Source organism: Semicossyphus pulcher, unplaced genomic scaffold (assembly GCF_022749685.1).
Source record: "Semicossyphus pulcher isolate SPU_LCO1_2020_fin unplaced genomic scaffold, fSemPul1.0.p SCAF_29, whole genome shotgun sequence".
Classification (NCBI taxonomy): Eukaryota; Metazoa; Chordata; class Actinopteri; order Labriformes; family Labridae; genus Semicossyphus; species Semicossyphus pulcher.
Genome location: NW_027211703.1, coordinates 91,881 through 110,000, shown reverse-complemented (window position 1 = coordinate 110,000; position 18,120 = coordinate 91,881). Strand labels below are relative to the sequence as shown.

Below are 18,120 nucleotides of genomic sequence, written 5' to 3'. Positions count from 1 at the left end.
CAAGAAGCAGGATCACAGGAAGTAGAAACACAGAAAGTAGAATCACAAGAAGTAGAATCACAGAAAGAAGAATCACAAGAAGTAGAATCACAAGAAGTAGAAACACAGAAAGTAGAATCAAAAGAAGTAGAATCACAAGAAGTAGAATCACAAGAAGTAGAAACACAGAAAGTAGAATCACAAGAAGTAGAATCACAAGAAGTAGAAACACAGAAAGTAGAATCACAAGAAGTAGAATCACAAGAAGTAGAAACACAGAAAGTAGAATCAAAAGAAGTAGAATCACAAGAAGTAGAATCACAAGAAGTAGAAACACAGAAAGTAGAATCACAAGAAGTAGAATCACAAGAAGTAGAATCACAGAAAGAAGAATCACAAGAAGTAGAAACACAGAAAGTAGAATCACAAGAAGCAGGATCACAGGAAGTAGAAACACAGAAAGTAGAATCACAAGAAGTAGAATCACAGAAAGAAGAATCACAAGAAGTAGAATCACAAGAAGTAGAAACACAGAAAGTAGAATCACAAGAAGTAGAATCACAAGAAGTAGAAACACAGAAAGTAGAATCAAAAGAAGTAGAATCACAAGAAGTAGAAACACAGAAAGTAGAATCACAAGAAGTAGAATCACAAGAAGTAGAAACACAGAAAGTAGAATCACAAGAAGTAGAATCACAAGAAGTAGAAACACAGAAAGTAGAATCACAAGAAGTAGAATCACAAGAAGTAGAAACACAGAAAGTAGAATCACAGAAAGTAGAATCACAGAAAGTAGAATCACAAGAAGTAGAATCACAAGAAGTAGAAACACAGAAAGTAGAAACACAGGAAGCAGGATCACAGGAAGTAGAAACACAGAAAGTAGAATCACAAGAAGCAGGATCACAGGAAGTAGAATCACAAGAAGTAGAAACACAGAAAGTAGAATCACAAGAAGCAGGATCACAGGAAGTAGAAACACAGAAAGTAGAATCACAAGAAGTAGAATCACAAGAAGTAGAAACACAGAAAGTAGAATCACAAGAAGTAGAAACACAGAAAGTAGAATCACAAGAAGTAGAATCACAGAAAGAAGAATCACAAGAAGTAGAAACAGAAAGTAGAATCACAAGAAGCAGGATCACAGGAAGTAGAAACACAGAAAGTAGAATCACAAGAAGTAGAATCACAGAAAGAAGAATCACAAGAAGTAGAATCACAAGAAGTAGAAACACAGAAAGTAGAATCAAAAGAAGTAGAATCACAAGAAGTAGAATCACAAGAAGTAGAAACACAGAAAGTAGAATCACAAGAAGTAGAATCACAAGAAGTAGAAACACAGAAAGTAGAATCACAAGAAGTAGAATCACAAGAAGTAGAAACACAGAAAGTAGAATCAAAAGAAGTAGAATCACAAGAAGTAGAATCACAAGAAGTAGAAACACAGAAAGTAGAATCACAAGAAGTAGAATCACAAGAAGTAGAATCACAGAAAGAAGAATCACAAGAAGTAGAAACACAGAAAGTAGAATCACAAGAAGCAGGATCACAGGAAGTAGAAACACAGAAAGTAGAATCACAAGAAGTAGAATCACAGAAAGAAGAATCACAAGAAGTAGAATCACAAGAAGTAGAAACACAGAAAGTAGAATCACAAGAAGTAGAATCACAAGAAGTAGAAACACAGAAAGTAGAATCAAAAGAAGTAGAATCACAAGAAGTAGAAACACAGAAAGTAGAATCACAAGAAGTAGAATCACAAGAAGTAGAAACACAGAAAGTAGAATCACAAGAAGTAGAATCACAAGAAGTAGAAACACAGAAAGTAGAATCAAAAGAAGTAGAATCACAGAAAGAAGAATCACAAGAAGTAGAAACACAGAAAGTAGAAACACAGGAAGCAGGATCACAGGAAGTAGAAACACAGAAAGTAGAATCACAAGAAGTAGAAACACAGAAAGTAGAATCACAATAAGTAGAATCACAGAAAGAAGAATCACAAGAAGTAGAAACACAGAAAGTAGAATCACAGAAAGTAGAATCACAAGAAGTAGAATCACAGAAAGAAGAATCACAAGAAGTAGAATCACAGAAAGTAGAATCACAAGAAGTAGAAACACAGAAAGTAGAATCACAGAAATTAGAATCACAAGAAGTAGAAACACAGAAAGTAGAAACACAGAAAGTAGAATCATAGGAAGTAGAATCACTAGAAGTGTTCTGAGCAGCGATGTGAGGAAGACGAGGGTTCTGATTTCATAAGACTTTTTCTCTCCAGCAGAGATGTGAGCTCTAAACTCGGGATAAAAGTCGGGCCTTCATCATTCTTCCCTCCTCGCTGCTCGCCTCCGGACTCTAACTGGGGATTATGGGTAATTCTTCTCTCTGTTTGTTTTCATCAGAGATGTTTAACCACACAAAGAGAGCAAATGAAACGCCTCCTCGCTCTGCTCCACTTCCTCCTCTCTTTGAGGAAGACCACACGGTAATCACAACCATCAATGCTGCATTCTCAGGCTTTTACTGGCTGTAAATTATGATAATGGATTCACACACACACACACACACACACACACACACACTGTTTTATGAAAAAAGATTCATCCCAGATTTTCAGCTGATCTGTGCAGGAAGAGTGTAAGAAGAAGAACAGATGGTGAGTTTGTGCTGTGAGCTCATTTCTACAGATTTAAAGAGACACAAAGAACCTCAGAGATCCTGATCACACACACACCAACATGTCCCTGTTTCACACTCCTCCGTCTGGCCTTAAAGAAGAAACACACTCTCTCACGTGCTCTCAGGCTGTCTCTCAGCTGACATCTGAAACATTAAAGTATGACACTCACTCGGAGTTCTGGTTCTGTTGTTCTGTCGGCTGCGGACCTGCTCTGTCCACAGGGTGGGATACTGCGAGGTGATGTCTGAAAGAACACAGAGACCACCATAAGCTTCAGGACACACAAACACCTTCAGAGACGTTTTAAACTCAGGAAACAGGCTGAAACATTTTGACCTCACTCACCCTCTTCATCAGCAGCTGGTTGAGGGTCCACCACCAGCCCCGTCTCATCTGCATTTAGAATGGAGAATATTTGCAAGGAGACTACAATTACCAGAGTCAGTCAGATTACACGACACACACTGAGAGAGTTGCACGTTGCCCGACAGAGAGAGACTGAGGAGCAGGAGGAGAATGACAAAGAGAGAAGGAGGAGGAGGAGAGAGGGAGGAAATAGTGGTTCATGTTCCTGTTGTTTAACTTCATGCACGATGGAGAGGATCACTGGGGAGAGAGAGAGAGAAGATCTTCATCCTGTCTCAGTTTAAAGAACACACACACACACACACACACACACACACACACACACACACACACACACACACAGGTGAAGCATGAAGGAGGACTCTGGCAGCAGGTGAGGTTCACCTCAGGGAGTCACCCAGGTGAGTTACAGTTTTTCTTGATTGCTTTGATGCAGCAGTCAACTCAAACTCCACATTTTCAAAACACTTAACACACAGGCCGAAACAGTGGCACTCATGGTCGAAATGACTCATTTTGTTTGCAGAAGGCTCTAACCGTCCAAAACATTAAAAATATGCAACAAAAGCAAATTTTGCCTTCAAACAACACAACTTGCTTACAAGTGTCTGAGCTCTTCCAATCAACCGTTACACAGTGGACAACAAAATACAAAATACAGCACTCAGTGCGAATCAATGCACCATTGCTTGTCATTGTAGCCTATTACTGTACGTAGCTGTCATGCCAGTGCCATTTGTTGTCAAATTCTCCTTCTTGCAAAGAATTGGATCCAGAATCAGAAATGCTTTGATGCAAATTTTATTGATTCCATTGATTCTTTTTTTACAAACTGTGGCTGAAAACTGAAATACTGTAAATATTACACAAAATACATGTAAACCAAAATAAAATCTATTAGAGTATAAGAAATTAAGAAAATAAAAATAAAATCTATTACAGTAAAGTATAAAAATCTATTACTGTAGAGTATAAGAAATAGCCACTATTGATACTCGCTCTCATCTGCCTTAGACCTCTTCCATCCATGTTGGCAAAGAACAACACAGACGCTGCACCTTTGAAGGCCTGCAGACTGATTGCTAATTGAAGATTTGTGTGAAGGAGTGTCAAACAGGTGCTTCAGTGATTTCATACTGATGTAGGTAGTTTCTAATAGTTAGGAACAGATGGTTTCTGTTTGGTTACCATAGCTCAAACAATGGAGTTTGGACTGCTTGAATGACATCCGTGTTAACTGGGGTGGGGACAACGTGTCCATCCAATGAGAAAGGGTTAACACATTTGCAAGAGGTGTCTCTTCTCCTTTAAACCAGGATTAAACATTTTATCTAACAGAGTTTAATCTTGGTTTATATAACTCTTCACATAACTCTGCCTTGTAAGGTGACCTTGAGTGTTTTGAAAGGCGCCTATAAATAAAATGTATCATTGTTATTAACATAACTTGGTTAATATGAACTAGTTAATATAACTTGGTTAACACAACCTGGTTAACATCACTGGGTTACCATAACCTGGTTACCATAACTTTGTTAATATAAACTGGTTAACATAACCTGGTTAATATAAACTGGTTAATATGACTTGGTTAATATAACCTGGTTAACATAACCTGGTTAACATAACTTGGTTAATTTAACCTGGTTAACATAACCTGGTTAATATAACCTGGTTAACATAACCTGGTTAATATAACCTGGTTAATATTACTTGGTTAATATAACCTGGTTAACATAACCTGGTTAACATAACTTGGTTAATTTAACCTGGTTAACATAACCTAGTTAATTAAACCTGGTTAACATAACCTGGTAATATAACCTGGTTAATATAACCTGGTTAACATAACCTGGTTAAATGTGAGTGCTGGTTGTACAAACACAGTGTCACTGTTTTTCTCTCTGATGGTAAAACTATTAAAACTGTTTTCATGATGTGGATTCAACATGAACCACTAATCACCTCTTTACTCTGCGGCCACTAACATCACTGTAACACCTCTTTAAGGGTCTGCCAGGAACACCCCAACACACACACACACACACACACACACACACACACACACACACACACACACATTCTATCGGTGGTCGTCCTGCATTCGTTTAGCGGCTGTCAGCTGCCTGTGATTCCATCATGAATTTATCATATAGCTCCTGGTTTATGGGGACGTTTTCTGTCTTTCATGTTGTGTTCACATTTTGTCCTCGGCTGAATTTGAGCCATTAAACAGTGATTCAGTCTCTGCTGGTTTTCAACACAAATCTACAGTTTAGTTTGCTTTCACCAAGATGTTTATCAAACCAGCTTAGATCCAACCACAGCCCCCTCCACCCCACACACACACACACACACACACACACACACACACACACACACTCACACACACACACACACACGATCATAAACACACACATAAGGAATCCTGCCCAAATGACACATTTTCTGTGTGAAACTTTAAATAACAGTTGAACAAGATGAGAGCAGAAGATGTGTTAAATATTATATATGTACACATTATATATATTTCACACATGTTTAACATATTTACGTATATTTAACACGTCTGAAGGCAAAGTTAGTGGTTCTGTCTGTTGAAAAGGCGCCATGTTGATGAGAGGGAGAATAAAGTTCAAAGATTTTCTTGAATCTTGCGACACTGTAGCCTAAAAAAGGAACCAGTGATGAAGTTAGAGAGGAAGAGGAGAAAGACGAGGAGGACAAAGAGGAGGACGAAAAGGAGGAGGAGGAGGAGGACTGCTGCCTGATGAAGACAACAGGCTGTTTCTGGATCTGCTGCTCACACTGAGTTTAATCAGGCTGCAAACTGACTCAATATTTGAGACAGGCTGTAAGAGTGTGCACACACACACACACACACACACACACGCACACACACACACACACACACACACGCACACACACATACGTGCAGGCTGAGATTGGTACACACATGCTCAAGAACAAACACTCCAGTACACACACACAGTAAACTTTGTTCATCACAGTCTCACCTGATTTACCTGGCTCTCTGGTCGTAGCTCGCTCCTGTTTCGATCCTAAAAAGTTCAAATTAATCAGAATTACAAACAGATGCTGTCTTCTGTCTTCATTTTAGCATTAATAATATAAAGATACACATTTATATTTCTGTTCTGACTTTATGTTAAAACTTTATTCAAACCTTGTATGTGGCTGGAGATTAATGTACTACATGTGACTATAGATGAGGACAGCTGTCAGGTGTAATTCTCTCTGTTCACTCTACAGCAGCTTCAGACTCTGAGTCACAGTGAACGCGTGGAGTCACTGAACGCCACTTTAGTCCCTCTGAGCTGTTTTATACTCGGCATACCTCAGAACTCAATGTGTGTGTGTGTTTGTCTGTTGCTTCCCACCTTGGCATCGAGGCTTTTTATTGGCCACCGCGGAGCCGCTGATTGGTCGGCCGTTGGGAGTGACACACCAGCAGTAACCGGTGTAGCTGTGACACTGAACCTGAGATAGACGGCAGGAAGTTAGCACAGATACACCAGGGACTGTATGTGAGGATGAAGAGAGAGAGACTACATCAGTGAGGATGAAGAGAGAGAGAGACTACATCAGTGAGGATGAAGAGAGAGAGACTACATCAGTGAGGGTGAAGAGAGAGACTACATCAGTGAGGATGAAGAGAGATAGAGACTACATCAGTGAGGGTGAAGAGAGAGAGACTACATCAATGAGGGTGAAGAGAGAGAGACTATATCAGTGAGGATGGAGAGAGAGAGACTACATCAGTGAAGATGAAGAGAGAGAGACTACATCAGTGAGGGTGAAGAGAGAGACTACATCAGTGAGGATGAAGAGAGATAGAGACTATATCAGTGAGGATGAAGAGAGAGAGAGACTACATCAGTGAGGGTGAAGAGAGAGAGACTACATCAATGAGGGTGAAGAGAGAGAGAGACTACATCAGTGAGGGTGAAGAGAGAGAGACTATATCAGTGAGGATGAAGAGAGAGAGAGACTACATCAGTGAGGGTGAAGAGAGAGAGACTACATCAATGAGGGTGAAGAGAGAGAGAGACTACATCAGTGAGGGTGAAGAGAGAGAGACTATATCAGTGAGGGTGAAGAGAGAGAGACTACATCAGTGAGGATGGAGAGAGAGAGACTACATCAGTGAAGATGAAGAGAGAGAGACTACATCAGTGAGGGTGAAGAGAGAGACTACATCAGTGAGGATGGAGAGAGAGAGAGACTACATCAGTGAGGGTGAAGAGAGAGAGACTACATCAGTGAGGGTGAAGAGAGAGAGACTATATCAGTGAGGATGAAGAGAGAGAGAGACTACATCAGTGAGGATAAAGAGAGAGAGACTACATCAGTGAGGGTGAAGAGAGAGAGAGACTACATCAGTGAGGATGAAGAGAGAGAGACTACATCAGTGAGGGTGAAGAGAGAGAGACTATCAGTGAGGATGAAGAGAGAGAGAGACTACATCAGTGAGGATAAAGAGAGAGAGACTACATCAGTGAGGGTGAAGAGAGAGAGAGACTACATCAGTGAGGATGAAGAGAGAGAGAGACTACATCAGTGAGGATAAAGAGAGAGAGACTACATCAGTGAGGTTGAAGAGAGAGAGAGACTACATCAATGAGGGTGAAGAGAGAGAGAGACTACATCAGTGAGGATGAAGAGAGAGAGATACTACATCAGTGAGGGTGAAGAGAGAGAGACTACATCAGTGAGGGTGAAGAGAGAGAGACTACATCAGTGAGGATGAAGAGAGAGAGACTACATCAGTGAGGGTGAAGAGAGAGAGACTATATCAGTGAGGATGAAGAGAGAGAGAGACTACATCAGTGAGGATAAAGAGAGAGAGACTACATCAGTGAGGGTGAAGAGAGAGAGAGACTACATCAGTGAGGATGAAGAGAGAGAGAGACTACATCAGTGAGGATAAAGAGAGAGAGACTACATCAGTGAGGGTGAAGAGAGAGAGAGACTACATCAGTGAGGATGAAGAGAGAGAGACTACATCAGTGAGGGTGAAGAGAGAGAGACTATATCAGTGAGGATGAAGAGAGAGAGAGACTACATCAGTGAGGGTGAAGAGAGAGAGACTACATCAGTGAGGGTGAAGAGAGAGAGAGACTACATCAGTGAGGGTGAAGAGAGAGAGAGACTACATCAGTGAGGATGAAGAGAGAGAGACTACATCAGTGAGGGTGAAGAGAGAGAGACTATATCAGTGAGGATGAAGAGAGAGAGAGACTACATCAGTGAGGATAAAGAGAGAGAGACTACATCAGTGAGGATGAAGAGAGAGAGAGACTACATCAGTGAGGATAAAGAGAGAGAGACTACATCAGTGAGGGTGAAGAGAGAGAGAGACTACATCAGTGAGGATGAAGAGAGAGAGAGACTACATCAGTGAGGATAAAGAGAGAGAGACTACATCAGTGAGGGTGAAGAGAGAAGGAGACTACATCAGTGAGGGTGAAGAGAGAGAGAGACTACATCAGTGAGGATGAAGAGAGAGAGACTACATCAGTGAGGGTGAAGAGAGAGAGACTATATCAGTGAGGATGAAGAGAGAGAGAGACTACATCAGTGAGGATAAAGAGAGAGAGACTACATCAGTGAGGGTGAAGAGAGAGAGAGACTACATCAGTGAGGATGAAGAGAGAGAGAGACTACATCAGTGAGGATAAAGAGAGAGAGACTACATCAGTGAGGTTGAAGAGAGAGAGAGACTACATCAGTGAGGGTGAAGAGAGAGAGAGACTACATCAGTGAGGATGAAGAGAGAGAGAGACTACATCAGTGAGGGTGAAGAGAGAGAGACTACATCAGTGAGGGTGAAGAGAGAGAGACTACATCAGTGAGGATGAAGAGAGAGAGACTACATCAGTGAGGGTGAAGAGAGAGAGACTATATCAGTGAGGATGAAGAGAGAGAGAGACTACATCAGTGAGGATGAAGAGAGAGAGAGACTACATCAGTGAGGGTGAAGAGAGAGAGACTATATCAGTGAGGATGAAGAGAGAGAGAGACTACATCAGTGAGGGTGAAGAGAGAGAGAGACTACATCAGTGAGGGTGAAGAGAGAGAGAGACTACATCAGTGAGGATGAAGAGAGAGAGAGACTACATCAGTGAGGGTGAAGAGAGAGAGAGACTACATCAGTGAGGGTGAAGAGAGAGAGAGACTACATCAGTGAGGATGAAGAGACATTACTCTGGTCTGTTATCCTGGACGCTGTGTGTCTTTACCTCGCTGTACGTCCCATCAGGGTTACAAACAGGCACAAAGACCTGAGGAAACAGCTTCTTGGCTTGCTGCTCTGTGTACTTCTTCTCTGCAACACATCTGGACGTATCTGAGGACACAAAAATCACCACATTAAAGATATTAAAGAGGTTAAAGACGTTAAAGACATTAAAGATGTTAAAGACTTTAAAGATGTTAAAGATATTAAAGACATGGCTCCTGCAGGACATTCCAGACAGAAAAGGGCTGATGCCTGTGTAAAACTGACCGTCCTTAATGCTTCTGAGTCTGTCTCTGTTAAAGTCCTCAGCTCGAGCATTGGACTGTTTCTCCACACGAGCCTGAAACTTTGTGTGCAGCTCACGACTCTTCACGTCTCTGTGTCAGAGACTCCACAGCTACCAGCTCCAGCTGTGTAAACTCTCAGGATGTCAGGTACTGTCCATTTAGTGTCTGTGTAACTGTGTGTCTGTCTTTCTGTCTGTCTCTTTGTCTGTCTGTCTGTGTGTCTGTGTATATGTCTGTGTCTATCTTTCTGTGTATTGCTCTATCTGTCTGTCTATGTGTCTGTCTGTCAGTGTTTCTGTCTGTCTGTCAGGTTCATTAAAACTATGAGTCATGTTAGTTTAGAACATTGGCTCAGAGGAGTTTGTCCATTAGACACACACAGGGGAATGTGCATTGGTTCCTCTCAGCCCAGTGTGTGTGTGTGTGTGTGTCTGTATGTGTGTGTCACTGTCACAACACGTTGAATGTTCTGGACGGAGGAAAACTTAATTTAGCTCTGGTGGAAAAACCCAAATTATCCTCCTCTGAGGCTCAGAGCAGAAATCTGGAAAAACTGAGACTGAACTCATCTTCATCAGAAAACAAACGCTGACTCACCGTCCTTAAACACAACTGAAACACATCTCTGACCGTCCCTCTGATTGATGTTGTCTCTCTGCTTTACGTTGTCTCTGTTTTACGTCGTCTCTGTTTTACGACGTCTCTCTGTTTTACGACGTCTCTCTGCTTTACGTTGTCTCTGCTTTACGTCGTCTCTGTTTTACGACGTCTCTCTGTTTTACGTCGTCTCTGTTTTACGACGTCTCTCTGTTTTACGTCGTCGTCTCTGTTTTACGACGTCTCTCTGTTTTACGTCGTCTCTCTGTTTTACGTCGTCTCTGTTTTACGACGTCTCTGTTTTACGTTGTCTCTGTTTTACGTCGTCTCTCTGTTTTACGACGTCTCTCTGCTTTACGTCATCTCTGTTTTACGACGTCTCTCTGCTTTACATCGTCTCTGTTTTACGTCGTCTCTGTTTTACGACGTCTCTCTGCTTTACGTCGTCTCTGTTTTACGTAGTCTTTCTGTTTTACGTAGTCTTTCTGCTTTACGTCGTCTCTGCTTTACGTCGTCTCTGTTTTACGTAGTCTTTCTGCTTTACGTCGTCTCTGCTTTACGTCGTCTCTGTTTTATGTCATCTCTCTGTTTTACGACGTCTCTCTGCTTTACGTCGTCTCTCTGCTTTACGTCACCTCTGTTTCACATTTTCTCTGTTTTAGGTCGTCTCTGTTTTACGTTGTCTCTGTTTTACGTTGTCTCTGTTTTACCGTCGTCTCTCTGCTTTATGTCGTCTCTGCTTGACATCGTCTGTGTTTGACGTTGTCTCTCTGTTTGACGTCGTCTCTGCTTTAAGTCGTCTCTCTGCTTCACATCTCTCTGTTTTACGTTGTCTCTGTTTTACGTCGTCTCTCTGCTTCACATCTCTCTGTTTTACGTTGTCTCTGTTTTACGTCGTCTCTCTGTTTTACGACGTCTCTCTGTTTTACGTCGTCTCTGTTTTACGTCGTCTCTCTGTTTTACAATGTCTCTCTGTTTAACGACGTCTCTCTGCTTTAAGTCATCTCTGTTTTACGTCGTCTCTCTGTTTTACGACGTCTCTCTGTTTTACGTCGTCTCTCTTTTTTACGACGTCTCTCTGTTTTACGTTGTCTCTCTGTTTTACGTCGTCTTTCTGCTTTACGTCGTCTCTGCTTTATGTCGTCTCTGTTTTATGTCATCTCTCTGTTTTACGTCGTCTCTCTGTTTTACGACGTCTCTCTGTTTTACGTCGTCTCTGTTTTACGTCGTCTCTCTGTTTTACAATGTCTCTCTGTTTAACGACGTCTCTCTGCTTTAAGTCATCTCTGTTTTACGTCGTCTCTCTGTTTTACGACGTCTCTCTGTTTTACGTCGTCTCTCTTTTTTACGACGTCTCTCTGTTTTACGTTGTCTCTCTGTTTTACGTCGTCTTTCTGCTTTACGTCGTCTCTGCTTTATGTCGTCTCTGTTTTATGTCATCTCTCTGTTTTACGACGTCTCTGTTTTATGTCATCTCTCTGTTTTACGACGTCTCTCTGCTTTACGTCGTCTCTCTGCTTTACGTCGCCTCTGTTTTACGACGTCTCTCTGTTTTACGACGTCTCTCTGTTTTACGTTGTCTCTCTGCTTTACGTCGTCTCTGTTTTACGTTTTCTCTGTTTTAGGTCGTCTCTGTTTTACGTTTTCTCTGTTTTAGGTCGTCTCTGTTTTACGTTTTCTCTGTTTTAGGTCGTCTCTGTTTTACGTTGTCTCTGCTTGACATCGTCTCTGTTTTACGTTTTCTCTGTTTTAGGTCGTCTCTGTTTTACGTTTTCTCTGTTTTAGGTCGTCTCTGTTTTACGTTGTCTCTGCTTGACATCGTCTCTCTGCTTTACGTTGTCTCTGTTTTACCGTCGTCTCTCTGTTTTACATCGTCTCTCTGCTTTATGTCATCTCTGCTTGACATCGTCTCTGTTTGACGTTGTCTCTGTTTTAGGTCGTCTCTCTGCTTTACGTCGTCTCTCTGCTTCCCGTCGTCTCTGTTTTACGTTGTCTCTGTTTTACCGTCGTCTCTGTTTGACATCGTCTCTCTGCTTGACGTCGTCTCTGCTTGACATCGTCTCTGTTTGACGTCGTCGCTCTGTTTGACGTCGTCTCTGTTTGACGTCGTCTCTGTTTTACGTCGTCTCTCTGCTTTACGTCGTCTCTGTTTTACGACATCTCTCTGTTTTACGTCGTCCCTCTGTGTTACGTCGTCTCTGTGTTACGTCGTCTCTCTGCTTGACGTTGTCTCTGTTTGACGTTGTCTCTCTGCTTTACGTCGTCTCTCTGCTTTACGTCGTCTTTGCTTGACTTCGTCTCTCTGCTTTACGTCGTCTCTCTGCTTTACGTTGTCTCTGTTTGACGTCGTCTCTCTGCTTTACGTTGTCTCTCTGCTTTACGTCGTCTCTTTGTTTTACATCTTCTCTCTGCTTTATGTCGTCTGTCTGTTTTTTTGCGTCTCTCTGTTTTATGTCGTATCTGCTTCATGTCCTCTCAGCTTTATGTTGTATCTGTTTTATGTCATCCCTTTGGTGTATTTCAGCTGCTGACTGTGGATTTCCCTTCATCCCTTTCGCAGTGGGGCGTTGGACTCTTTCAGACTCGTGTTTTTGACGCTACAATATGACTTTCATGGACTCTTGTCCTTTTTATTGTCCGTGCTGGAAGTCTCTTTTCTGAGTCCCGGCGCTGCAGCCATGTCCAGATGTCCTCTCAGAGATGTTACCATGGAGACCCAGCAAGGGACAAAATGGTGAAATGATTTTCTGTCATGTGAAGATTCTTTTTAACAAACTCGCTGCATTAAGGATCTGATATTTAACATGTAAGAAAGAGGCTTTGTTTGCAGAGCGATGACCCAGCAGAGTCGAGTTAGAGCTTTTAACTGTAGAGTTAGTGTGTGTGTGTGTGTGTGTGTGTGTGTGTGTGTGTGTGGGGGGGGGGGGGGGGGGGGTGCTTCATTCCAACACTGACTAACAAAGATAGTCTGGGAGCTGCCTGACCTCCCTCTCTGTCCTTTAACTTTTCATCTGCAGTGTTTCATTCAAGCTCTGCTTTTTCATCTGGTCTGAAGAGTTGAAATAATTTCACACTAGTGAGAGAGCTGCTGCGCTGGCTACAGTCTGAAGGATGTCCTACTTTGATTCAACAGAAATACTAACATTTTCTTTACCAGCACCAACATTTTGAAAACCAGCTGCTTTCTCTCTCACTCTCTCTCTCTCTCTTTCTCTCACTCTGTGTCAGCCTCACTCGTCCCCCTCAAAGAATCAATTAAGCTGAATGAATTGAACCCACAGGTGTTCACTGTGACCCCCACCAGGAGGTGCTGAACCGTGGCTCATGACCTGACCTTTGCACGGCCCTCTGATGACCTCCAGCTGGGGGTCGCGGCACTTTGCTCGCAAGAACTCGCAGCGAGACGCGAAGGTCCGACCGTCTGAGGCGCAGAGAGGCTTACGAGGAGCTCCACTGCAGTCCGTGTTACACTCCTTATCCTGATCCACACGCAGGAACTACAGAGAGAAACACAGGACACATTTACATGACACTAAAAATGATTCTGATTCTGAGAGACTCAAGAAGACGAGAGGAAAGAGTAAAGACATTTTATTAAACTAAAACCAACTTTAAATCAATTTTTCGACATTTAATTCTGAGGTTCATAAACACGGGAACATCATGTCAAACAGGGATGAAGGATGACCAGTCTGACACACATACTGAAACATGAGTCTGTTCTTTATTATCTTGACAGCTGTGTGAAGAACAAGACGTGACTGACTCTTCCTCCTCTCTTTGTCCGAGCTCACACCTGTGCAGGTATTTACCTGACGGGCTTTAACTCAGCCGTGAAAAAACAAACAAACCCTGCAGATCACCTATGTCAACCCCACCTTTGTATCTGCCCTCCACCCCACTGAATGAAGAGACAGTGAATGAAAGAAGCTGAATAAACTGGATGTCAGGGATCTTTGTGTGACTGTTGTTGGTTTAATAAAGTTTTTGTGATTCATTCAATTTGTTGGAAGCATAGAAACAAACTCGTGTCTCTGCAGGTTCAACACGTCCGCTCTCTTTGTCTCCTCATGAAGAAATATCTGCACACATGAAACACTGAGTCACTCTGCTGTTGTTCGGCTCTCAGACGATGCACCAACATCTCGCCTCCGTCCCAACGTCTGCTGCCACACAGAAACTTCAGCACATTCAAGCACAGGCAGGCAGACAGGCAGACAGACAGACAGGCAGGCAGGTAGACAGACAGGCAGGCAGGCAGACAGACAGACAGACAGACAGACAGACAGACAGACAGGCAGACAGACAGGCAGGTAGACAGACAAACAGGCAGACAGGCAGGTAGACAGATAGACAGGCAGACAGGCAGGTAGACAGACAGGCAGGCAGACAAACAGACAGACAGGCAGGTAGACAGACAAACAGGCAGACAGACAGGCAGGCAGGCAGACATGTAGACAGACAGGCAGACAGACAGGCAGGCAGACATGTAGACAGACAGACAGACAGGCAGGCAGACATGTAGACAGACAGACAGACAGGCAGGTAGACAGACAGACAGGCAGGCAGACATGTAGACAGACAGGCAGGCAGACAGACAGACAGGCAGGTAGACAAACAGACAGACAGACAGACAGACAGACAGACAGACAGACAGGCAGGTAGACAGACAGACAGACAGGCAGGCAGACATGTAGACAGACAGACAGGCAGGCAGACAGACAGACAGACAGACAGACATGTAGACAGACAGACAGACAGGCAGGCAGACAGACAGACAGACAGACAGACAGACAGACAGGCAGGCAGGCAGACAGACAAACAGGCAGGCAGACAGGCAGACAGGCAGGCAGGCAGGCAGGCAGGCAGACAGACAGGCAGGTAGACAAACAGACAGACAGACAGACAGACAGACAGGCAGGTAGACAGACAGGCAGGCAGACATGTAGACAGACAGGCAGGCAGGCAGACAGGCAGGCTGGCAGGCAGACAGACAGGCAGACAGACAGGCAGGTAGCCAGACAGGCACACATGGGGGGGGGGGGGGGTAATAACTGTTGTGTCTGACATGTGACAAACACAGTGAGACAAGAGGCCGGAGCTGCAGGGCTGTATGCACCTGGAAGAGGAGGCAGCATCGCCCTGGGCAGGGGGCAGGATTGGGGGTGCAGCCCCCTCTGTCAGCCCTGCTCATAAATCTTTCCGGGGGGGTGCAGAGAGGAGAGGCCCGTGCAAACACATTGGAAGAGAACAGACACTGAATATTTGAGATATTTTTTGATAGTTTCTGTCTTTGGCCTCTGAAGATCTGAAATATCTCTTTCTCATGAACATGCAGGTCGTTTCCTCTGTTTAAACTCATCTCCTCTTTGTGTCTCTGAGCATCTTGGATTCATTCTGCATCGCTGTATCGTCTCACAGAAAGTCCAGCAGGAGTGTGGCATTGTTTCTGCTCTGATGCTTGCTGTTGGACCTCCTCCCTCTCCACAGCCCATCCAGGCTCATCCAGGCTCATCCAGGCCACCCAGACACTCACATGACAGCAGCAGCAGCGTCTGACGGCTCACACAGAGTCATTCAGCAGCTCAGTGTCTCTGAACCGGCCAGCAGAGAAACAGGCAGCCATGAAATCAGAGAGTTCACAGTGAGAGTGTGTGTGTGTGTGTGTGTGTGTGTGTGTGTGTGTGTGTGTGTGTGTGTAATGTCTCTCTCAGTGATCAATGTTTTCTTCCTGAACTTCCACCTGATTCATCACAAAGATACTCGAACAAGACAGAACACAAACTCTGTCTCAATTCAACTCAAAGGAGCTTTATTAACACGGGAAACATACGTTTAAAAACAACCTTTACAAACAACCTTTACAAACAACCTTTACAAACAACCTTTACATCGCCATAGCAAAAATAATACAAGGACAATAAAACTAGATAATGGTGGAATGATTTTCCATCATGTCTCTCTCTCTCTCTCTGTCTCTCTCTCTCTCTCCGTCTCTCTCTCTCCCCCCCTCTCTCCCTCTCTCTCTCTCTCCGTCTCTCTCTCTCTCCCTCTCTCTCCCTCCGTCTCTCTCTCTCTCCCTCTCTCTCCCCCCCCCTCTCTCTGTCTCTCTCTCTCTCCCACTCTCTACCCCCCCTCTCTCCCTCTCTCTACCCCCCTCTCTCTGTCTCTCTCTCTCTCCCCCCCCCCTCTCTCCGTCTCTGTTGGATGAATCTGTTTCCATCTGCTGTAACAATACAAACGTTGGCAGCAGAAGGAGACGAGATGGGCCGAGTGAGGAGAAGTTTTTTTCCAAACCAGCCAGCACAGAAATCAAATCCTATTACCCCCCCCCCCTTTGGTCTGAGGCATTGTGGGATTGAATGAGTGCGGAGGAGTCTCCAGCAGAGAGCACATTGTGGGCCGATGAGGGCCTTCTGGTCTGGGAGGCCCCTGCTCCTCACACCCAAAGAGGCCCCTCACACCGGGCGCCGCGGGGGTCGGGGGGGGTGCTGAGAGCCAAGCTGAACGTGTTAAACGACTCGGCGGGAGTTTCCTGCTGGACGCTCGGAGGACGAGGATCATTAGTTTCCAGAGATGTGGAAGGAAGAAAGTGACAGCTTCAACCTGCGGCCCACTCTGAGGGTGTGTGTGTGTTTGAGCGTGTGGGGTACTCATGTGACTAATGAGTCTGTGGGCAGGTGCACACATACATGAAAGTTATTTCACTTCCTGTTTGACCTCAAATATTCACAGAACATCACCTGAAAAAGACCTCACCTGTCAATCAAACAACATGAACCTGTCACACCTGTGGAGTTCTGACTGAGCTGATCCTGAACCACAGTCCACCAGAACAGATCTGTGACTTTCTCAGATATTAAAGACGCTTCACCTGAACAATAACACTCTGACTGTGTGTCACATCAACACATCCACCTTTAAGTCTCAGGTGAACCTCTGATCATCCTGCTCTCTGTCATCACTCTGAACTGTGAACCTGCTCCTGGACAAGACACTCCTCATCAGAGACACTTTCTCCTGCAGTTTTCTGTCAAACAGACGGACAGGATGTCAGCAGATACAGCTGTTTGCTGTGTGTTTGGATGCCATGTGCTTTGTGCAGCGATCTGCTGACACTGGCAGAGTGGCCTCTGCGGCCACAGGTACAATGAGCAGTAAACAGGACAGAGCAAGGAGCAGGCAGGTAATGACCCTAAAGCCCAGAGACACTGCTCACAGACAAACCAGCAGCTCTGAGCACAGACTCTGAAACACACACACACACACACACACACACACACACACGGAGCACCACAGAGCCTCCAATGAAACCTCTTCACTGGATCCTTTGAGTTTAAATTTCCATCAGTAACAGGCTTTTCTTTATTACATATAAAATCCACAGTCAGCTCCATGAAAAGAGCATGCTGTATCTGCCTTTATGACTTATTTTCAGTAACAGGAAAACTGATTATGAGAGGAAATGCTCACAGAGAGGATGATGCACTCATGTCTGTTAATTTAACCTGTTTCATAAAATACACTCCTGTAGCACTGATTGTTTCTCTTTGGCATTGTGGATCTTCTTACCGTGAGAGCGGAGAACTTCTGAGCGCGTGCAGCGCACAGCAGACAGAGGAGCAGCAGCGGGCGGACGCGCATCCTGCAGCGAGGCGAGAAGCTCTCCAAAGTTACGCGCGATCCAAAATTCACTCTGAATTTCCTTTTCAACAGACTTCGACAAAAACAAAAGAACAAAGGCCTCTTAAGTGTTTAAAATCCACAGTGGTCCCTGTTTAGGAAGAGAGGTGGTCTCTGGTTTCTTTCACTTCGTCTCCTCGGCTTCTTCTGTGTGGACACTCTCCGGATTTCTCCCCTTCTGTCCCTGACCTCTCCTCTTCACTCAGTGTCTTCTCTCTCTCTCTCTCTCTCTCTCTCTCTCTCTCTCTCTGACACTCCTCTTATCC

The 18,120-nt window shown here is 44.0% G+C and overlaps 1 protein-coding gene across 1 annotated transcript in view; it reads right to left on the bottom strand.

Annotated features, from left to right (window-relative positions):
• The window catches only part of smoc2 (SPARC related modular calcium binding 2), a 24,603-nt gene extending 6,788 nt beyond the window's left edge, over positions 1-17,815 (bottom strand). Inside the window, exons 1-7 of the mRNA XM_069677396.1 lie at positions 17,744-17,815; positions 13,506-13,668; positions 9,289-9,395; positions 6,427-6,526; positions 6,043-6,087; positions 3,005-3,085; positions 2,829-2,903 (exon numbers count right to left, since the gene is read on the bottom strand). Of these exons, the coding sequence (XP_069533497.1) occupies positions 2,829-2,903; positions 3,005-3,085; positions 6,043-6,087; positions 6,427-6,526; positions 9,289-9,395; positions 13,506-13,668; positions 17,744-17,815 (643 nt within the window). The remainder of the gene's footprint in view (positions 1-2,828; positions 2,904-3,004; positions 3,086-6,042; positions 6,088-6,426; positions 6,527-9,288; positions 9,396-13,505; positions 13,669-17,743) is intronic.
• Positions 17,816-18,120: the final 305 nt, after the last annotated feature.